General features: G+C 35.8%; 1 protein-coding gene across 1 annotated transcript in view; it reads right to left on the minus strand.

Annotated features, from left to right (window-relative positions):
- PIK3CA (phosphatidylinositol-4,5-bisphosphate 3-kinase catalytic subunit alpha) overlaps positions 1 to 22,885 on the minus strand; it is a 93,129-nt gene that overhangs the window by 29,637 nt on the left and 40,607 nt on the right. Inside the window, exons 2-6 of the mRNA XM_003794281.3 lie at positions 6,842 to 7,269; positions 5,931 to 6,140; positions 4,295 to 4,545; positions 2,676 to 2,921; positions 1,546 to 1,631 (exon numbers count right to left, since the gene is read on the minus strand). Coding sequence (XP_003794329.1) covers positions 1,546 to 1,631; positions 2,676 to 2,921; positions 4,295 to 4,545; positions 5,931 to 6,140; positions 6,842 to 7,193 — 1,145 coding nt within the window. The 5' untranslated portion in view covers positions 7,194 to 7,269. The remainder of the gene's footprint in view (positions 1 to 1,545; positions 1,632 to 2,675; positions 2,922 to 4,294; positions 4,546 to 5,930; positions 6,141 to 6,841; positions 7,270 to 22,885) is intronic.

Below are 22,885 nucleotides of genomic sequence, written 5' to 3' on the forward strand. Positions count from 1 at the left end.
GGCCCTTTCATACAGTTCCTGTGGGTTGCAACCCCCAGGTTGAGAACCACTGATCTAATTTATCTAATATATGGAAAGCACAGATTAGGAACAATCTCAGTAAGAATTAAAAAAAAAATCTACTTTTTTACCTTTCTAGTAACTTCATATCCACACACCTCTGATTTTTTGTTTTTATAAATACAGAAAAGTTGAAAAATTTGTTTAGATCTTCTTAAAGATTTTCCCATAAAGATTTTTCTTTTTAGACCAGAGAATTCTTGAAGAAAGATAACTGATTATAGCCCTTTCTAAATACTATTATAATTTACTAAAATTTCAACATTTTAATCACACGTTTTAATAATAAATTCACCTGATTATTTTATAAAGCTAGATGACTTGTGGTACTTAGAAAAAGGATAAATCTATCCAATATTATTAATACTTTGGGCTCTTTGCTTAGGGCTTGCCAAACTCCTTAGATTAGTGAGTTTATAGTTTTTACCAAATTCAAAACATTCTGGCCATTATTTCCTCAAATACTTTTTCTTTTCCTATCACAATTATCTCACCTAACCTGTGACAGACATATGAGTAGGAAATAAACTGTTGTTTTAGCAAAAATTAAAAAAAATCCTAGGGTTGTTTGTTACCACAACATAACTTCTAACCTGAACAATATGCTTTCTGGCCCTGAAGGTTCAGGCAGGCAGAGGAGCTACCTCCCTTCCTCCTGGGAGAGGCAGCTACTATCTCCTTGAACTCTACCTTTGAAGGCTTAGAAGAGTGGCTACCTTTAGCAGCTTAATTGTAAGACTAGAATTTTTTCCTGAATCTCCCATAAGTCTGTCTAAATTTGTTACGAGACTTACTTCTGGAGGATTCACTAGTTTTAAGCCTATCTTCAATTTTTAATACTAACTTGAATTCTCACAAAACATTACTGATAATATATATTCAGTGTATAGGAGTAGACTCTTACTCCAAAATGATTCCAAAGAGGGACAAGAAAATAGCAGGTTGGCAAGCCATTGGATTATACCACCTTTTATTTCTTCATTATATCTAGGAAGCAGTAATTAAAAATGTTCTCAGCAACCCCTCACCCCCCAAGAAATTGATTTGTTCTTAAAGATCCCCTATTTGAATACCATAAATCTATTCTTGGGAGTGATCTGAAGGAAACTGCCGCAGAGTAGTTTGGCCATCAAGTTCTTTGCCAACTCTTACATCTCCTTCACATAAATGACGATGGATAGGAAAAGAAGAAAATGCTAGGTTTCTCACCTCATGTGGGGATTCAGCAGCACAAAACTGCAACTGTATTCTGTCCTCTCTTTGATATAATGGGAAGAGAGAATTTAAAAAACTATCCGATAAAATTTTAGAAATAGTCAAGAATGTGATCCTGTGACTGATACTCATTTGACAGATATGTATGTAAATGTCTGGTTAATTTATATAACTTGTATAAAACTAATGACACAAAATACACTATTTTTCCGATCACATTGCTAAACACTAATATGATCTTTGGCAATAGATGTTCATGTACTGCCTTACCTGGGATTGGAACAAGGAACTCTCTGAGTATTCACATTGTCACATAAGGGTTCTCCTCCATGGTAGATACCTGTTCGAACATAGATCTAAAAAAAAAAAAAATGCATATATAGATATATACATTCTCTCATATGCACACATAATAGACAGAACCAAATATTAAATAACATTTTTACTCAGATATAGCTTTTCTGTTCTTTTTTTTAAACATATATAAGAAGTTAACACTGATGTAAATTCTTTATCTCAAAATTTGTCGCTGCCTTTATCCATTAATAATGATGGGGTCATTAGACTACTAAAAATTTAACATACTCATACAGTACCTTTAAGCCAGGTAAGTAATTCAGAGTTTTTCATATTTTAGAAAGATAAATTGGTACATATACTAAATATTACTTAAAATATTTAGCAACTAGAGCACTACCCTATAATAATAACATTAGTATTTCTATAGTAAGACACATGAATATTTACATTAAGTGGGACTGATAAAGATTATAAAAAGCCTCACTTCAGATTGGGTCAGGTTTTTCTTTCAAATGAATTCTGTAAAACTTTTTTTCCTTTTCTCTTTTTTAAGAGGCAAAGTTACACCCTAATACTCTCTCTCCCCAGTTGGAGTGGAATGCAGCAGTATGATTTTAGCTCACTATAACCTTTAACTCCTGGGCTCAAATAATCCTCTTGCCTCAGCCTCCTGAGTAACGAGGACCACAGACATGCACCACTATGCCTGGCTAATTTTAAAATTTATTGGTAGAGACAGGGTCTTGCTGTGTTGCTCAGGCTGGTCTTGAACTCCTGGCCTCAAATGACGCTTTTGCCTTGGCCTCCCAAAGTGTAGGGATTACAGGCATGTGCTGCTGTTCTTAGCCAAACTTTTAGTTTTAAGAGCTAGAATTATGGATATTAGAGTTGTTGACAAACAACTGTGAGCTGTGTAAAAGCTGATGTAGATGGAAGCTCAAAGGAAATTCATTATGTGTTTTTATTTACTGAGATTTGGGTATTTTTCTAGCCATCTGAAAACATACTACAGGTCAACAGATTATTGTTCCCTGTACAGGTCAGTAAAAAAGGTTTATATAAAATAATATAAAATAATAAGTATTAGCATTTGATTTTACCTTATCAATGTCTCGGATATTTACATTCACGTAGGTTGCACAAAGAATTTTTATTCTGAGTGCACTATTTATAACCCAAAGAGACTTTGTAGATGTTTCTCCATTCATATATGGTGTAGCTGTGGAAATACGTCTGGAATAAGATGGCATTGTAAAACAGTCCATTGGCAGTTGAGAGTAAAGGCTTTCTTTAGCCATCAGCATCAAATTGGGCATCCTCCCAAGCATTATACAGCTTCTTATATACTGTAAGATATTAAGGGGAGAAGCCATTTCCTATAATGCTTTTCAGTTTAAAAACAACATGTGAGAGTATTATGGGAATTTACAAATTAATCTGCAAAGGTGATTAAAAAAATCGAACATTATAGACCATGTTTATTAGCAGTTGTTGTAACATTTAAAATATTTAAAATACTAACATTTGGAAATTAGGGTGTAGCACGGGATAATCCAAGTGCATGTGAACATGAACTGCACAAAAGAAAAAAGTTAGCTTTTAACACTACAGGTTCTACCCTTAACTGGAAGAAAAAAGAAAGAAAAAGGAATTAAAAGCAAGGAGCAGAGGATACTCATTGTGAAAACACTGCACTTGATAAGAAAAAAGCAGTATTACTTAGTAAGCCTCTGTCATTTAAGAAATTAAGTCTTACTGATGTCCCATCCAAGGGTTACTGATAACATGCTCTTCTGTCCAAACATTTCCTGAGAAACATTAATTTTGTTTAAAAACAAACCACAATAGAGGAGACTGATAAAATTACGGAGATGCAGTATTTACAAAAAATTAAAATCCACTGATCTGAATTTGAAATGGTCATTAGGATAGAGATTTTTAATACAAATGCTACTTTCCAAGTATTACATAGCTTATTTTCCTACCCCTAAAACCCACTAGGTAATAAATAACCTGAAAGCCGGGACCATATGTTGTAAACTAGCACTTGGCATATGCTTTGTACAAACACAGTTTCTTTTTTTTTTTTTTTTTTTGGAGACAAGCTCTTACTTTGTTGTTGCCCAGACTAGAGTGCAGTGATATCATCATAGTTCACTGCTGATCTCAAAACTGCTGGACTCAAGCAATGCTACTAACTGTAGCCTCCTGAGTAGCTGGGAAACAAGTGTGTAACAACCTACCTGGCTAATTTTTGTATTTTTTTTAGATATGGGGTCTGACTACATTGCTCAGGCCAATCATGAACTCCTGGCCTCAAGTGATCCTCCCACCTTGGCCTTTCAAAGGGTTAGGATTACAAGCACGAGCCACTTTACTCAGGCCAGAGTTGCTTTTTGTAGGTATTTAGTGAATAGAAAAATAGAGCAGAGAAGTATAAATAGTACATCTTAACAGTTGATCATGGATTTTCAGAAATGTCTATTTTAATTCCACTATAGTGCTATTGCTTGGAGATAAAAATCATAAAATACCCCAGTTAGGATAATTTCCAACATTTTCAGCCTCTCAAATTAAATAACTTAAATAATTAAAAATAAACTTAAAAATGCTACTTACTATCAATTTTTCAAAAAGTATGTCCTAAAAATACAAATACTAGTCTTCAGTATGATTAATTTTTAATGTAAAATTAATATTCTTGAAACTTGTTACTCACCTTATACTGACTTAGTGGATATTTTTCTAGGAAGTACTCATCACATCCACACACTTTTAAAATATACTTGCCCTGATATTCTAAAACACAGAGTTTTAGTTGTTCAGAGGATAGCAACATACTTCGAGTTTTTTTTCTGATTGCTTCAGCAATTACTTGTTCTGGCACACAGTCATGGTTGATTTTCAGAGTATACTTCTGCTTGTCATTATTTGGAGAAACTATTACCCAAATCACCACTATTATTTGCCCTACAGGAGGAAAAACAATATAAAATGCAATTAATGTATCTCTTTCTTCAAGAGGTAAATTAAAAAAAAAAACTATACACTATCATTATTTTAACCATAATTAGAAATGATTTATAATTAGCCTAATTAAGTCTAGGGAAATATCAGGTAAAATATAGTAAGATTTCATGTATAGTAGGGTAGCCAGACCATGTCCAACTCTCATGTTGTATGACAAACGTGTAGAACTGTTGCTAGAGGGTCACAAGTACGTGTGACCAAGCTGATTTCCATTTTAATCTGTGTGACATACTTTAACTGTAAAAAGCAACTCATGATGGTATCAAAGGTCCCAAAAGCACCTCGAGTGGAAATGCTGTCAGTAACTGTGGGAAGTTAAGAAAGAATCAATGGAAACTTAAGGATGCTGAATTAGAATGACAGAAAAGTCGAGGGAGGAAAGGTAGAAAAACAAGTAGGGAGAAGAAACAAATCTTCTAGTTTTTATTCTTTTAAGATTAAACCAGAGAACAGAAAAAGAAAAAAAAAAAAGAAAGAAAATGGAAAGATTAAAACTCTGTTAGAGTGGTCAGGGTATTCTTAGTACAATTCTTTCTACTATTCTCTAAGTTAGAAAATTTTCATTAGAAATGTTGGGGGAAAGCAAAGAAGATCATTTCCTTAAAAAAGTATGCTACAGTAGAAAAGAATTTTGAATAAAGATCTTATACTAAACAACTTTGATAAATATGGGTGAAACAGTAATACTAACGTCTTAAATCATTCTACTAGCAGAATTTTATATTTTAACAGTGTGCAAGACTTAACTATTTCAAAGTGAAAATTTCACATTATCACAAAAATAGATATTTATCTGATAATATTTATTTCTAAAACAATACAATTTATATATTTTCATGTGTACTTAATTCTAGAAATCGATGTCTTAAAAGTTAAAATTCTATCTATATATTACAATCATTATGATCACTTATTGTATCTCACAATAACTGTTTATGTTTTCTATTTTTCTGCATACATCTGATATGACAACAAAAATGTATAAAGTTTTCCCAAAACTTTATAAAGTGTTTCTATTTATACTTGTTTTACTTGTAAAAAGATGATTGGCTCTAATTCCTTTAATAACCTAAAAAAAATAGTGAATTTAAAATTCTTTAGTTTAATTGAGGTACACAATTTACAAGAAATAAGCACTGTATATACAGAATTCAATCAATAAATATTTACTGTATACTTGGGACCCAACTATATCTTGTTAGTCTAAGTATCCCTGCCTTCAAGAAGCCTATTACCTAAATGGAAAAAAAGATGATACAGAAACATAGAAATAGGTATAAAGTTTCACTATAGTAATGATTATAGTAGACCGATAATTTTCTTACCTTTATCCAATTTATTATATATGTGCTTTGGCAGTTCTGGTGAAGATTCTACATTTGGGGGATAGACATACATTGCTCTACTATGAGGTGAATTGAGATCCCTAAGATCCACAGCTTCTTTACAAACATTCAGAATATTTCTTCGGAAGTCTTGTACTTCTGGATCTTTAACCATATCAAATTCACACACTGGCATGCCAATAGCAAAACCTTTTAAAAATTATATAAAGAATATTCTATTAAACACATAATATGAACATGTTTCTTATAAACAGGGAAGTGTGCAGATGTGGAAGATCACAATAGAATAAAAGTTTCTCTGGGTTAAAAAATTTTTTGATGACTACATATACAGTAAAACCTCCAGAGTTGACCACCCCTCAAGTTGACCTAATCTGCACAGACTGGATGTGCTCCACATGGACATTATCAGTATAGGGCCCTAGTTCCTTATGTCGACCACCTCTGTATACTGAAGAGTTTGTTACTGCCGCTTGGGTGGTCAACTTCTAGAGTTTCTACTGTATATTAGGAGCTTACTAAGTCTCAAATACTTTTAATATATAAAAGATGATATAATCAGCAGTTTAGAGCAAAGGCAGCAAACATTTATATCAATTAGTTTTAAAAGAATAAAACAAACAAAATGGGATATAACAAATCTATTTCACAAATGATATTTCTTACAGAAAACTTTATAGAATAGCAAGGTGTTAAAATAGTTTTATAGTTCAAAAGTCAAAAATATTTCAGATTTATAATAATTTTTATTTAGAAAAGAATTTATTTAAGATTACAAAGGTACTGGTTCAGACAGAAATATTTTGGTGAAAAGACGATAGTTAAGCTTCATAGTTAGTTGCATTTTAGAATAGGATGACAATGCCATTTAGGTGAAAGTTACATCATACCAATTTCTCGATTGAGGATCTTTTCTTCACGGTTGCCTACTGGTTCAATTACTTTTAAAAAGGGTTGAAAAAGCCGAAGGTCACAAAGTCGTCTTGTTTCATCAAAAAATTCTTCCCTTTCTGCTTCTTGGGTAACACTTACGAAAATGTAAGAAGATTCATCTTGAAGAAGTTGATGGAGAGGGTATTTTCTTGCTTCTTTAAATAGTTCATGCTTTATAGTTATTAACGTAGCCTCACGGAGGCATTCTAAAGTCACTATCATTCCATTTGGTAGTAAACATTCTACTAGGATTCTTGGGGGCATCAAGTGGATGCCCCACAGTTCACCTGATGATGGTCGTGGAGGCATTGTTCTGATCCTTTACAAGTTTTACATATAAAACTACTTTAAGGAATTAGATGTCTGTCTGTCCCAAAGCAGAAACCTAAACCAAAGAAAGGAAACATCTGTTAAAAGAGAAACAGCAATGAAGAACATCATCATGGTATTGCCAAATATAAAACTTCATTTTTTGTAGTTTGAATTGATAGGATAAGTACTATATTTTGCCATGTATGATATATACTTTTGGCCCACATTTTAAGGGAAAAATAAGGATGTGCATTATACTGTATATGTGGGTGCAGCTCAGGAGCAGGGGATCCCAGTGTGTCTCTTTGGCCCAGGCCTGCAGGGCACATGTGGTTCCAGTCCAGGAGAATCTAGAATCCTGTGGGAGCAGACCTAAGCAGCCTCAGTCAAGTGTTGTAATCAGGGAAGGGGGTGATGATGGGGCTGGCTGGTGAGGCAGGCTGCAACCACGTGGGGTGAGGGCTGAGGCTGGGCCACACAGAGAGGACTGGGAGCCCTGTGCAGGCCCCAGGGGAAGGGCTCTGGGGAGGAGGAGGGAGAGATGGTGCAGCCTTCACAGAGTGGTCACATGTTTACCAGGGGAACATTAACCCTCTCAAGAAGTATCTCTCCCAGCCAAGAGCAGGCCACTTTGTGAAGGAGGGATGTTTTCCTAAAAGTTTGGGCCAAAAATGTGGGTGGGAGCACATTTTACATGGCAAAATACGGTAGTAATAATTCATCTGAAATAGTTTAATTGTGACTGTTGTTCTAAGGCTATAAAGAATTGATTTCAGCAGAGATTAGAAAGACCGTTTGTATTCAATTAAATTTAATAAAGTCATTTTAAAAACATTATATTTGAGTGGGTTATCTAAGTCAATTCTCATTAAGAAAGAGCTGGGAAGAATGAAAAGTTGTAATTCAATCCCAAATTCCTATCACATATCAATCTTTATCATTCTCTTCTAACTTATGAAACAAAAGAATTTGGGCCAGAAAGACTCATAAGATCATGGATCTTCTGCTCTTATCTGAAAGATAAAGCTTACAGAAGTCAAATGCTTTTCCTTTCATATCCCCTACCACCAACCTGCAATAATGAGAAATTATGTGGATTAGTCTTTCTTTCTTAAAACAATTTTTGTAATTTTGGGGTACTGATTCTTGTTTACGTGGTATCTTAGACCATTCTGTTTTGAAAGTATGATTTAGGTATATATTCATCAGGTGTATTAGGTATATAGATAAAGTATCGTCAATATTTTTTCCTTGAAGTATGATGAATTTGCAACGATTGATTCACTTTCTCCAATAACTCATTTCTAATACTTCCGATCAAAATGATCTACACACAGATAGGATCCATGACGCTCTTTGTCAGTACAACATTCCAACCACTTATGTTACAAACTTGTCATATTTTAAAAACTATTAAGTGCTATTATGATTTGAAGGCCCTTCATTTTCTGGACTTAATCTTGGGTGCTCTTTTGGAAGATAATATCAAAACCCATGGGAGGAACATTTATGTCTTATTCAGTAAGCTAAACTATATAAGTAAAACGAAAAGTAAAGTAAGAGATACCAAATAAAAAAGAAAGTTAAGGTAGAGAAATCCCATAGGACCAGAAAACCTACTATTTGATTCCTCTATCAGGTTTGGGTGGGAAGATTTCCCACAGAAGGTAAGTGTAACATAAACTAAATCTTTTAAAGATAAGTAGGAATCAAACAAACAAAAAGAGAAGGAGGTGAGGAGCGTAACACATCTAATCCAGAAACCCGGCATCCTTGACTCCTCTTTTTATCTCACACCTGTCAATGTGTAACCCTTCAACAAATTTCATTGTTCTGCCCTTTTCCTATGTTCATTCACTGCCACTCTGAGCATTTTGGGTCAGGCCACCTCTATTTCTTGTATGGGTCACTGCAAAGGCCTAAACAGTCTTCCTCGCATCTATATTTGCCCCCTATAGGCCATTTGCCACCTCACAGTCAGTGTGACCTGAAGAGAATAGTGCCTAACTTGATCAGACCTTTCTGCTATACCAATTCTTTTTTACCTTTAACAGACAGAGTCTCAATTTGTTGCCCTTGGTAGAGTGCTGTGACATCATAGCTCACAGCAACCTTCAGCTCTTGGGCTTAGGCAATTCTCTTGCCTCAGCCTCCCGAGTAGCTGGGACTATAGGCGCCCACCACAATGCCTGGTTATTTTTTGTTGCAGTTTGGTGGAGGCTGGGTTTGAACCTGCCACTCTTGGTATGTGGGGCCAGCGCCCTACTCACTGAGCCACAGGCACTCCCTTGCTATACCAATTCTAAGCTGCAATCAATGATTATGGTATGCTTCAGAGCTATATCCCATGAAGGAGAGGAGAAGTAAAAACAGCAGAAATTTCTAGCCTTCACAGAGATGAACTGGAAGACAATGTAGAATATAAGAAAATCCTTTTCTTTTCTTTTTTTTTTATTATGGATACAGCACTCTTTAAAGAAATTTCCAATTAATATGAGGGTACAAATTATTAGGTTGAAATGTTTGCTTTTGTCAGGTAAGGTCCCTGTTGCAGCTATGCCCCTCACCCAGGAGGTGTGCCATAAGCTTGTACATTGTGCCCATTAGGGGAGATCACACCAATCCCCCTCCCTCTTCCTTTCCCTGCCTGCCCCCCAACTTGAATTAAATTAAGTTTTTCTCTTGTGTGGGCCTGTCTTAGTTTGTCTGTTGGCTTCATATTAGTATTGAGTACAATGAACATATATAAAAATATATGTTTTTGTCTTACTAAAGAGAATGTTCTCCAACTCTGTCTAGGTCAATACAAAAGATGTAAAGTCTCCACCTTTAGAAAATTATTTTCTGATAGTTGAAAATATTTTCTTTCAAATTTATCAAAGAGATCAACTGAAATTACAGAATTAAAATATAATTATCCTATTTCATATACTTGAAAAAAATTCATTGGTTAGTAAAAAGACCAGATGGATCAATCTGTGCACACACTTATAGAAGTGATTTAAACTAAACTTTTAAAAATACACACAAAAATTTTGAAGAATGCAAGGGAAAATGCCAAATGACTACTTTTAAATGATGATCTGCCTGTATAGAAAAGTTCAGATGAAAACAAAACCAAAACCACAAGCCACAGCAAAACAGCAGCTGTGTTTATGACTTTCTTTGTTGGATAGTGCTGTTATGGGACCACTGGGGCAGCTATTTTATATAATAAATAACCTACAGAGTCTCGTATGTTCCCTAAATATTACCAAGAAAGAAGAGAGATAATTGGTTTTAGTCCTCATTTCTTCTCATTAAGAGAATGAATGTGATCACAGCCATAAAACACTCGGAGATTTTGGATGGCAATGGTGGACATTATGGTAGTACTAGATGGAAGACAGAGGACGATGACTTTGTCTGATGGTTATTTGCCTTCTCATGCCAGGTACACCATTACCCCAGTGCTCACATAAAGAGAAGTACAGAAGAAGTAAATGGAGCAAACATTTACTATTTAGTATGTACCATGTATGTAGGAGGTGCAATAACTTGTTTGGGGTAGGTATTACTATTTTACATATGAGGAAACTGAGGTCAGAGAGGTGAAGTTTTATTTGCCACCAGTAAATGGAATTTTGAATCCAGGTCTAGATGATTTTTAAGCCCTCACTATGATCATGCTGCTTATGGTTAGACAATATTCACTGGAGGTGAATGAGAGAATCAGCTGTACATTTACACTAGATTCAAATTTGAGCTTTTTTAGTTAATACTCAGAGTCGTATGGCCTTGGGCAGTTTTAGTTAATCTTACTGAACCTCATTTTCTGCCCCCATGTGTTAAATTAGGACAATAACATCTACTTCAGTGAATTGTTCAGAAGATTAAATGAGAATAATTCATCAAAAATATATAAGCAAAGAGGTCAGCCTACAGTAAGCACTCAATAAATGTTAAATGGTAAATAAACTCGTGAATGATTTCCAGCACTATGTCTTCGGACTATTAGGAATTATGTGGGGCTGGCACCAGATGTGGATAAGAAAAAGGAGTTTCTTTTTCTTTTACTGAGGAGGCAAGTCAATAAGGTGCTCATAAAGCCGGCCAGTCTCAAGTGCTAAGGCTTGGAGGCAGCCTGGATAGTGCAAGGCTCACACACAGCCCAGAATAACACTGAGTGGTGCAGATGCTGATGCTGTTCCAGCTGCTCCCAGTCCCCAGATTTCCCAGAATCCTACTTAAATGATATAGCTGTCTATGGTTTAGGTGGGAAAAAATCCCTTGTCAACTCTCATGAACACCCCTTCTTCCTCTTTCTGAAAAAGTACCTGCTTAATGTCAGGCTCCAGGCTAAACATGGTATGAAAATGAAGGTAAATAAGATGCTTCCCTTCTTTTGTGGAGGGACTCAGTTTATTGGGAAAACAACTTTAACAATGTTAATTGTTACAAGACAGAATACGAACTATGGAAAAGCCAAAGGAAGATTAGGAAGGCTTTAGGGAGGTAAAGTGTTAGTAGAATATTACAGATTAGTAGAAATTTCAGAGGGAATGGATGTGGGAGAGCTGATGAAAAGTGTGTTCCAGATTACCACAAGAGTGCCACATTCAAAGTCACAGACCATAAAGAATATAGCCAGTTTGAACTGTTTTTTATTATTTGAGTCCAAAGTGCATGGGAACAGGTGGGGTATGTGACATGGAGGGAAGGTAGGCAGGGGGTCAGATAATAAAACCATGTTAGGGAGTCTGAATTTTATGTCACACAGGGTTAGTAAAAAGGAGTCCTTGAAAGATTTGAGCTAAAAAATTATACATTTTGCACGATTTTTAAAATTCTCTCAGATTTTTTTTTTAAAATTGCTTTTCATATGGAGAACACTCAGAGATCTAAATATAGATCTACCATTTGATCCTGTAATTCCTCTGTTAGGTATATACTGAGCAGACCATAAATCACGCTATAAAACAGATATCTGTACCAGAATGTTCATTGCAGCCCAATTCACAATCGCTAGGTCATGCAAGAAGCCCAAGTGCCCATTGACTCATGAATGGATCAATAAATTGTGGTATATGTACACCATGGAATACTATACAGCCACAAAGAAAGATGGAGACCTTGCCTCCTTCATGTTTACATGGATGGAGCTGGAAAATGTCCTCCTTAGCAAAGTATCTCAAGAATGGAAGAAAAAGTATCCCATGTACTCAACACTATTATGAAACTAATTGTTAGCTATCTTAGGAAAGCTACAATCCAAATGGAGCCCTAGACTACGGGGAAAGGGGAGGGGGGAGGGGAGGGGGAGGATGGGTGAAGAGAAAGATATTGTGGGGACCACGCCTATAATTTATCCTATCAGGGTACATGTGAATTTGTCTAAAGGTTGGATATAAATGTCTTAACACAATTATGAGAAAGACATGATGGCTATGTTAGCCAGTTGGATGAGAGTTTTCCAAACTGCATATGGAAACAACACACTGTATCCTATGATAGAATTAATGTACACAATTATGATCTAATAAAAAAATTGCTTTTCAAATACAGGACATAATCAAATGAAGATTAATGTATAAAAACTACATGTCCTCAATTACCAGAATTTAGAGAAAAATCCCTACATTAGGAATGCATTAAGGAATCAGAATAAGGCTGGGTATGGTGGCTCATGCCTGTAATCCTAACACTCTGGGAGGCTAAGGCAGACAGTCTGCTGGAGCTCAGGAGTTTGAGACCAGCCTGAGCAAGAGAGAGGCCCTATCTCTATTAAAAATAGAAAAATTAGTTGGGTGTTGTGGTGGGCGCCTGTAGTTCCAGCTACTAGGGAGATTAAGGCAAGAAGATTGCTTGAACCTAAGAGTTTGAGGTTGCTGTGAGCTATAATGGCCATGGCACTCTACCCAGGGTGACAGAGTGAGACTATGTCTCAAAAAAAAGAAAAATAAAAGAAATCAGAGTATATAACCTTTAGGTTGTAGAAAAAATTAAATATTTATAAGAAGACGGAATTATCAGATTTAAATACATGTACTTCTATTTATAAAGAAAAATAGCTTATTTGATAAATAATAAAGGGGGATAAACCACTCAAACTAATTTTTGAAATACTAATTGCTACAATTTGGAGGTGTTACATCACCTCATTAAAAATGTATTTACTAAAAACAAAACAATTTAAGGCTCAAGAAACCACTTTATTGGGGTTATGAGTTCAGAATTCCAGTTCTAAATATTCATATATATACCAACTAATCATGACTATTCAGTACTTGTAGGAAATAAACTGTTTTTGCTTATCCTAATTTTCTATATATCTAAATGAGAAGTTACTTCAATTAGGGCAGTCTTGTTTTCTTAGAAGACCACATATTAATTCACAACTCTTTTTTTGATGAGTTACAGTCCTCACTGTAAGTAACAATTCCTCTGCCACGCTAAAACATGCAAAGCTCTTCAGGATTATAGAAAAATTTAGTATGTGTGTGTGGGGATAAAGGATGTGTTTTTGGCCCTAAAACCAACAACCCTGGGTAGCTGAATGCTCCCTAGTCCCCTGTTTTCCTGCAGTCAGTGCTCACTTCTTAGCTGAGGTAAGCCTGCCTGATTATAGTAGTACCTCCTCCTGTCACTCATCGTTAGTTAGCATCAACATGACCACCATTTGACAACAGTTTATAAACCAAAGCCCAAAAGACCAAATGATGATATGGGAGTTTCTGCTATATTACCTTAGAAGTATAAAATATGTGACAGACGCTTTGATAAGGAGAGATTTTTCTTTCCCTCTTTCTTCTGGAGTTAAAATTACTGTTAAAAATTATTATACTTAGGCAAGAAGTACTGAAAATCTTTTGGTTCTTAGAAGGTTTGGACCCACCTTTATTTCTTTGTAAAAACTAGGTCTGCATTAGTCGTCCATTTGGGGTAGACGGTACTGCTGAGCAGGCGTAAGACATCTTTAAGGACAAAATAAGCAAAAGTGAAGAGCAGAAAATGGACGCAGACTCTCCATTGTCACTTGCCTTTACTGGAGGGTTTATAATTCATCAGGCAATTCAACATTTTGAACATTTGATGTGTACTCTTTCAGTCCAAAAACATAACAAAATCTATAATAACTTGTTAATCCCTAAATTGAAAGTCTTTTTCCATTTATATTAGAATTCTATTTCTAGATTTCATAATTTAAGGCAAAGGTGGTCAAAATATGGCCCACAGGCCAAATCAAGCTTAACATCTACCTTTGGAAATAAACTTTTAATGCAGTCGGCCTCAAACTATGGCCCACGGGTCACATGCAGCCAGCCTAGGACATTTATCCGGCCCGCCGGATGTTTTTGCTGCCACTGCCTATCCTGCTTAGCAGCCGACTGGTCCCGGGGCCCGCAGTCCGGCCCTCCAATGATCTGAGGGACAGTGAACTGGCCCTCTGTTTAAAAAGTTTGAGGGCCCCTGTCTTAATGGAACACAACTAACAAACTGTGTTTATATATCATTACTAGAATAGCTGGAATAGAGTTGAACAGATGCTATGGAGACCATATTGGCCTACAAAACCTAAAATGTCACCATTTGGCCTTTTGCAGAAAAAAAAAAGTTCACTGACCCCTGATATCAGAATTACCTGATATCAATTAGAGAATTTTCTAAATGTACACTGGCTAAGAAGTTATGCCCACATTGCCCCTGCAATCACAAATCTAAATTCTTTGGGGGGGGGGGACCTCAAACCAAAAAACATTAATGTTAAACCAGTGAAGTTAAAATCTTACAATATGAAGGTATCATAGAAGTCGTTTAATTGGGAGCTCACATAACTTTTGTGGAGTACTTCCAAGGTGTTCCGAGACATTGTTAGTCCTAAATTATCTTCTTTATTCCCTCAGTTTTGCTTTCTCTTCTCTAATCAAATACTTGAAAGGGATTAGAATTTCCCCTAGGTCTTTTTATCCTCCATGTTTCAACCATAATTCAAGCAAGATATTTGTCACCTCATCTTTGCCAACATAGGATGTGCTCTTTTGCTAACATTCATCTCACAATTCGGCAAAGGGAATTAGTATAATACTCTAGAGTCAATATTACCAAGGCAGAGTACAGAAAGCCACTTGACTGTGGTATGGTCTCTACAAACACAACCTAAGACTGCAAAGAAATTTTCTGACTTGATTACTTTAAAATATACCAAAAACATATTTTATATATTTTAAATTCAGCTTCAATTTCAGAATTATGTTTAAAACAGCTATGTTTTAAAAACATAAACATTATATCTGCAAAAGAAAGTCATTAAATACAAAAAAGCTAGTTTGAAGCACAACCACAAATTTAGGGACTATTTCTATTACTGACTCAACTGGCAATCTAATCAACTCCAACAGCCACAATTTGCTAAAATAAGCAGCAGCTTGTAGTTTCTAGATATCTATGTTCCACACACAGAGAGGCTGGTTAAATGTTCGTTGAATGATCAGTGGTTTTACAAATAATTGTTTCTGGTTTTTAAGTAACACATTTACAAAGGTGTGTATTTAGATATATGTTGACAAGACATTTTCCAACCACATTCTCAGATCAACAAGAAAACATTAATTCTTTTAGTTTTGTAGCCAACTTCTATCTCTTTATTTGCTCATGTTGGGGTTCAGAAAAATGATACTCCAAAGTATGGTGCTTTGACATAAAGAGTACTTTGATCTTAAAGACGCAGCTTCAGAACCAAGGTCTCTGACCTTGCCCTGCACCCCTGTCTCTAAATCCTTTTTCTCTACCAAAGAGAAGAAAGCTTTCTTTGGTTTCCTTATCTGATCAAGGGAAGTTACTCCAGAAGGAATGTGATTGTGAGCCCCCACCCTGGAATCTACATTAACCAGAGAAGATTCACTATCACAGGAGAGGATACTCACATCCAGACAGACTTTTCACCTATCCTTCTGAGAGCTGCTTACTTGAGAGACTTATCTGCATAGTAAGACAATCTTTGTTCACAATGCAGTTCTTCCTTCCCCTAACCCTCCCACAGCTTGTCAACACCACCTTTCAGGAGCCTTGAAGCCCCTATTTCTTTCCATAGCGCAACTGCTATTTAAGTTTCAAACATTTGGCCCCTCTTTGAGTCTTACACTTTGTGAGACCTCTATGCATTTGCATATAATAAATTTATATGCCTTTTTCTCCTGTTAACTTGTCTACGGTCAAGTTTATTTCACAGACTCAAATTCTGAAGCTTCAAAGGGTAGAGAGAAGGTTCTCTCTCCCCCTATACTCATTAACCAGAAAACGAAAATGAGCTTTCCTGATTTTTAAATTACCAAATGAATCTTTAGTCTGATTTAGAACAGGAGAACAAAAACTGCCTTCTACATGTGCTACAGAAACATGATTAACATCTGGGTTAATAATTCAATGGTCTTATCTACTGTACTTGACAGTCACTCTTAATATTTCTAGAACCCATTATTCTCATTTTTATCACCACTGCCTCTTACATATATTTCTATTTCTATACCTTAATACACTTATTAAAATGATCTATGTGAGGCTGGGAGCAGTGGCTCATTCCTGCAATCCCAGCACTCTGGGAGACTGAGGCGGGTGGATTGCTTGAGTTCAGGAGTTAGAGACCAGCATGAGCAAAAACTAGACTCTGTTTCTAAAAATAGCCCAGTGTTGTAGCAGGTGTCTATAGTCTCAGCTACCCAGAGGCTGAGGCAAGAGAATCACCTGAGCCCAAGAGTTTGAGGTTGCTGTGAACTACGATGCTATGACACTCTGAGGCTGACGACGTGAGATTCAGTCTCAAAAAATAATAAAATAAAATGATCTATATCCATGTTTGACTTCCTACTAGACTATAAACTTTTCCAGGATAGGGTATTTTGGGGGGGGGGATAGGAAGTAGAGACCCCTTTTTGGAGGGTGTCACTATAATCCTAGAGCATAGAAGAATATGTAGAAAAATTAAATTGCTGAAAATACCCCAGAGAGAATGGAATAAGGGCCTGAACAAAGAGAGGCAGGAATAGGAATAGAAATAAAGAGATGGGTGAAGATACCCTGGTAAAGGAAAATCAACAGCATTCAGAGACCAGTTGGATTCAAGGGATGGCATGCTTTTAAACAAATCTCACTGCAGCAGAGATGCATGGGAAGCAAGGGCCCCAGTCAGGGCCTCTAAAATTCTCTTCCTTTAAGGGTCACTGAGCTGCTGCTGGAGTGAGTCCAAAGGGACAGCTGTAATATACACAAGCTTCGGAAGGATGCATATTACCCGTTTCTTTCAAAGTGTTGTCCTTCATTGACCTTTGAAAGCTGGCCATGAGAAAATAGATTAAACTCATGCTTTTAGTGAGACAGAAAGACCTTTACAATTTGAGGGTGAAAAATCAAGTTCTCATAACTAGTATGTAGAAAATTCTAATTCCTTTAGTAAGGGCTACAATTAATTTTCACTATTAAATACATATTTACAGTGCTATGAAAGGTATTATGAAAATACTTTTCAGTGATTTGACGCACTATAAAAGACAAGAGTTCCTTAACATGAGGTCAATGGATGGCTCAGTGAGGGTCTGTGCTAATGGATTTTTTAAAAAATGACAGATAATTAAGGCCTAGGTGAGCAATATATAAAGCAATATATATACACTTTTGATTATCAGTTAAGTGTGAACAAGATGGATTAAAATAATCCAGTTTGTTTTTTTGAGTCCAAAAGGGTTTTATTTCAGATTAATATGAAAGTACCAACGATTTGATCACAATGTTTGTAGCTGTTAAATAAAGTCCCTGTTACAGCTGTGTCCCTCACCCAGGAGGTGTGCCATATACTCTTACATTGGGCCCATTACAGGACATCACATTAAACTCCCTCCCCTACTCTCCTCTCCCCCATCTTCCTCCTCCCAACTTGAATTTTTCTTGTGTGGATATATACTGGCTTTATGTTAGTATTTGAGTGCATGGTTACTTGCTTTTGTATTCTTGTGATACTTTACTAAAGAAAATATTCTCCAATTCTATCCAGGTTAATACAAAAGATGTAAAGTCTCCATCTTTTTGTGGCTAAATATTATTCCATGGTATACACAGACCATTCATGGGTTGATGGGCACTTGGGTTATTTCCACATCTTGGTGATTGTAAATTGAGCTGTGATAAAAAAAAATCTAGTGCAAATGTCCTTAGGATAAAATGAATAATATAGTTTAAATAGCAAAATCAAACATGGTAAAGAGCTATTAATGAAGTATGGATTAAATAAATATTCGATTGTAGATTATTAGATATATATGATATTTACATTTTTATTTTATAAACATACATGAATAAACCATACCAAGTCTTAAAATGTATAATTACTAATCTTTTCAATTTGAATTTTAAAAATTCAGATTTTAGTATACAATAGGAGAAATCAAAATTTCTTTAAAAATTTAAGCTCAAAAGGAGATTAAACATTAATAGAAGTGAAGGTTAGAGAGACAGGATTATAAGGAAAGGCAAATGTTGTTGAACAATGTGGAAAATACAATAAGAGATATTTCATGATATTATATAATTTGATAAAAATGATCCCACAATGATAAAGAGTTTTCTACTTCCTTTCTCATCTTCCAGGGAATCAAGCAAGATTATCATAGTTTCACATAAAACAAGCAGCAGGCAATCAGAAGACAACTGTAAATCAGGTAACTCTAAAAACTCTATTTACATTTTTAGATCAAGATGATAGTATTTGGCAAATTATGATTTCAAAATAGAGAACTAAAGAATGACTAATATAATGCTATTTTTTCTAGTAGGGGACTATCTAATCTCTAATTCTTTAAATCCTCTTTATTAATCAGCCCATTTTTATTAGGGGTGCCTCTTTCTGGCCAAAGGACAAAGGCTAGCCACACCACAAAGAGAGTCTTAGCAGTGACTTGAGTCAAGGAGCCTGAAAACATTCTGGAAATCTTGAGATTTTTTTTTCAGCTATGGTAATATTTATTATGTAATAGCAATGACAACAATTAACCCAGTCTAAGCCTTAAGCACAGATAGTCCAATCAGAGTGTTTTGCTTTAGTTCAGCAGTGCTCCACCATCCTGAGTTCCATTGACCCTAGAGAAAACTATGCAGTTCTTAACTCATTTGAAGGCAGTTTCCTTAACTGTAAAAGGTAAGTAAAAATAGTTACTAACTCATAGAGATGTTAATAAAAATTAAATGAGATACTATATGTAAAGTCCTTAGCACAGTGCTTGAAATATGGAAATTCAATAAAAGTTTCCTCTCTCTTACCTTTAGGGTTAATGTTATCTAGATCCATGTGTCTAGAAAGGGGCCAGAACTTTACAGTTTTAGGGTTGATCTACCTATAGAGTTCATAGTTTCTTGTAAGATCTCCCACATTTAGTAAGACATTATTTAGTTCACTGAAGCAATACTTAAAGGAAATTTGGCATAATGTAGGAGGTAATTTTTTAGTAAGAAAAAGGTATTTTACTTACATAAGTAATCATAAAGTAGTGTCTTTTATATAAAGAGAGAAACAGTTTAAATTTGGCAGCTAGATCTCCATTTAAGGCTCATGTGTACATTTAAGACTGTGAGAACAGAAGTCTATGCATCTGATTTTCTCAATGAAAATTTAACCAATGAGATCAATGAAAACCCAACAAGAAAGTGTGGTCTAATATAAAGGAAATGCAAAATACAAAGGGGTTGGGTTCTTGTAATGTTACTCCAATTTCCTGCTAAGCAAAAATTTCTGCCCCTATGGAATACAAAGAGAAAAGGTCCAGAAGGTTTAATCTTTTACAGCAAGTTTATAACCAAACCTATACTGATGAGAACCAAAAAACAGACTTCATGGTTCTTTGTAATTTCTCTTTACAAATTTCCCACTATTTGGCCAGTCATGCATTGTTCTGTTCTTATTATTTTTTTGAGACAGAGTCTCACTCTGTCACCCTAGGTAGATTATGGTGGTGCCATAGCTTACAGCAACCTCAAACTCTTGGGTTTAAGCAATCCTCTTGTCTCAGCCTCCCAAGTAGCTGGGACTATAGATGACCACCATAACATGTTTTGGCTAATTTTTCTGTTTTTAGTAAAGATGGGGTCTCACTCTTGCTCAGGCTGGTCTCCAATTCCTGAGCTTGAGATCCACCCACCTCAGCGTCCCAAAATTCTTCCATTCTTGATTGATAAATTCATTTTAAAAAAATTTAAAAAGGGCTCTACTTTTCAACTGAAAATTAGTATTACAAGCAACTCTCCCTCCTTTTCATTACAAAAGACTTGAACTTCACCCAAAATAACTCCATTCTTTCTTGCCATGATGAAGTTAACACCATTCTGAACTTGGCTAACTTGTAAAATACAGTAGTTGTTTCCTTACTGCTAGAGACCTAAAGAAAAAGAAGAAACCTAGGAGTACCTCATTCAGGGCCCAGCTCAATGAGTTCACTGAGAGTTTAAGAATATCTAGATTAACATCTTAATTAAGAACATCTCTAGGATATTGTGATAGATACCTGATGTCCATCTCTTCTTCTGGCACACAACTCCTAAAATCCTTGTACTTTCCAAGGTGCTAAGTGTCTTTCTGTAGGCTAATGAGTTGACTTGAGGCAGCAGCTCCTAGGTTGCTTCAGAATGGGGGCTGGTCACCAGAAAGACCAAGACATATTTAAGGTTTGGGATTTTCAGCACCAACTCTCTACTAGCAACCTCCTAGGAGGGGAGAGAAGCTGAAGGTTAAGTTGATTATCAATGACCAATGATTTAATCAAATGTGCCACTTAATAATGCTTCCATAAAAATCCAAATGGACTGGATTCGAGGAGCTTCTGGATAGTGGAGCACGTACAGCTTCCCAGAGGTTGGAGTCTGAAGAGGACATGGAAGTCTCTGTAACCCCTTCCCACGTGCCTTGCCCTATGTATCACTTCATCTACATCTTTTGTTATATCCTTTATAATAAACTGGTAAACATGTTTCCTCTAGTTCTGTGAGCCACTCTAGCAAATTAATCAAACCCAAGGAGGAAGTCATGGAATACCCACTTACTAGCCAGTCAATCAGAATACAGGTTAAACAACCTGGGGCTTGTGATTGACATGGGAAATGGGGGGGCAGTCTTGTGGGACTGAGCCCTCAGCCTGTGGGATCTGATGCTAACTCATCCAGCTGATGTCCACTGAGGAATCTGCTGCAGAACTGATTGGTTGTTGGTGGACATAAATCTCCCACACTGCTTGGTGACCAGGGATCACAGAAGTCTTCATTATTGATTGTTGTGCTATGAGAGCAGCAGAAAAACTTTTTCCTACAGAATCAAGGAAAAGGTAACACTAGCAACTAGTACTCTAGCTCAAATGACTTAATTCTTTCAAAGACCTGTAATAAGCTGAAAACAGCATGTTTGTATAATGCCTACTTTATTTTCTTCTGTCGGGGATGAGGGCATAATTTGGTCACTACAGGGATTTATTTTTATATACCACTCCTTCTCGTTGTACTTCTCTATGCATTAAAACCTGCTTGCATCCCACTGATTAATCTTATTGTCTTGATGATGAAGAGAAGATGAATCTTTTGTACAAACCTCATACAGTACTGCCATCATATGTCAAGCAAAACTTGAGTCTGTTACAGGTTTCTTAGCAGAACCAATTCCTTTATCTTAGTTAAACGTTAACAGTTTGTATTCACAAGGAAAAAAAACTCCACCAAAATGTCAAAATAGATTTCAGTCTAGTGTAGTCTAGTCTAATAAGGATAAAACTAGAAAGTCTGGGGATACTAACAAACAATATATCCACCTAATTACATCCAGAGATGTTTCAAAGAAGGTCTCTTTGCTTTGGACTATTATTTTCATTTCTGACCAACTCAGCATTCCAAATTTAACAGTTATCTGTACTATCTGTCAGTGTCAGAAGGCCAAATTGTTCTGGGGGGAGAGAATGCAGGACCAATCATAAAGCTACATCATGGTCTAATGTTCCTAATACCATTCCCTCTTTCCCAAGGCCAAGTGTCATAAAACTGAAGCTATTGTGTCTGTGCCTATGATTACATACTCCCAGGCATAAACAACGAGCAAAGCAGACATTCATATATCATTGCCCTATTTGGCTGCTGCAAGGACAATATTTTTAAAATTGAATGACAAGGTCTGGACCGTGCTGCTGTGATCATGGTGGAAATTCTGCCAACACTGACAGGCTGAGGAGGTTTAAATGGACTCTGCTAATTTCCTTTGCAGCATGGAAACAGCCTGCTAGTAAGTGAATTAAATTAAAAGATTAGTCTGAATACAGAGGACTTCTTGAAGTGTGTATCAATTCTGCACAGGGAGTGGCTATGCTAGTTTTTCGTTGTCATGCTAATTTCATTAGTATGTGCTCTGGAAATAGGGACTAACCAAGGAGATTTTACCAAAAATCCTGGCAGACCTTGCTTTTAATTTCATTCATCCCTGCTATAGCTCTTGATGGTTTTTATTACATAATTATGCATTAGTTAACATACTATCATGAAACATATTCTAATTTACCAAGTATTTAATATACAACTAGAATTAGACTAGACACTTTAAACAATCTGGCTCTAGATGTACTGAGTATCTTTATTATATTAATTCTTAGGTCTCTGACATTTTTGTCTATTTATCTACCCTTGCTATTATCTTTTTA

Source organism: Otolemur garnettii, unplaced genomic scaffold (assembly GCF_000181295.1).
Source record: "Otolemur garnettii isolate 467f Iridium unplaced genomic scaffold, OtoGar3 scaffold00078, whole genome shotgun sequence".
NCBI lineage: Eukaryota > Metazoa > Chordata > Mammalia > Primates > Galagidae > Otolemur > Otolemur garnettii.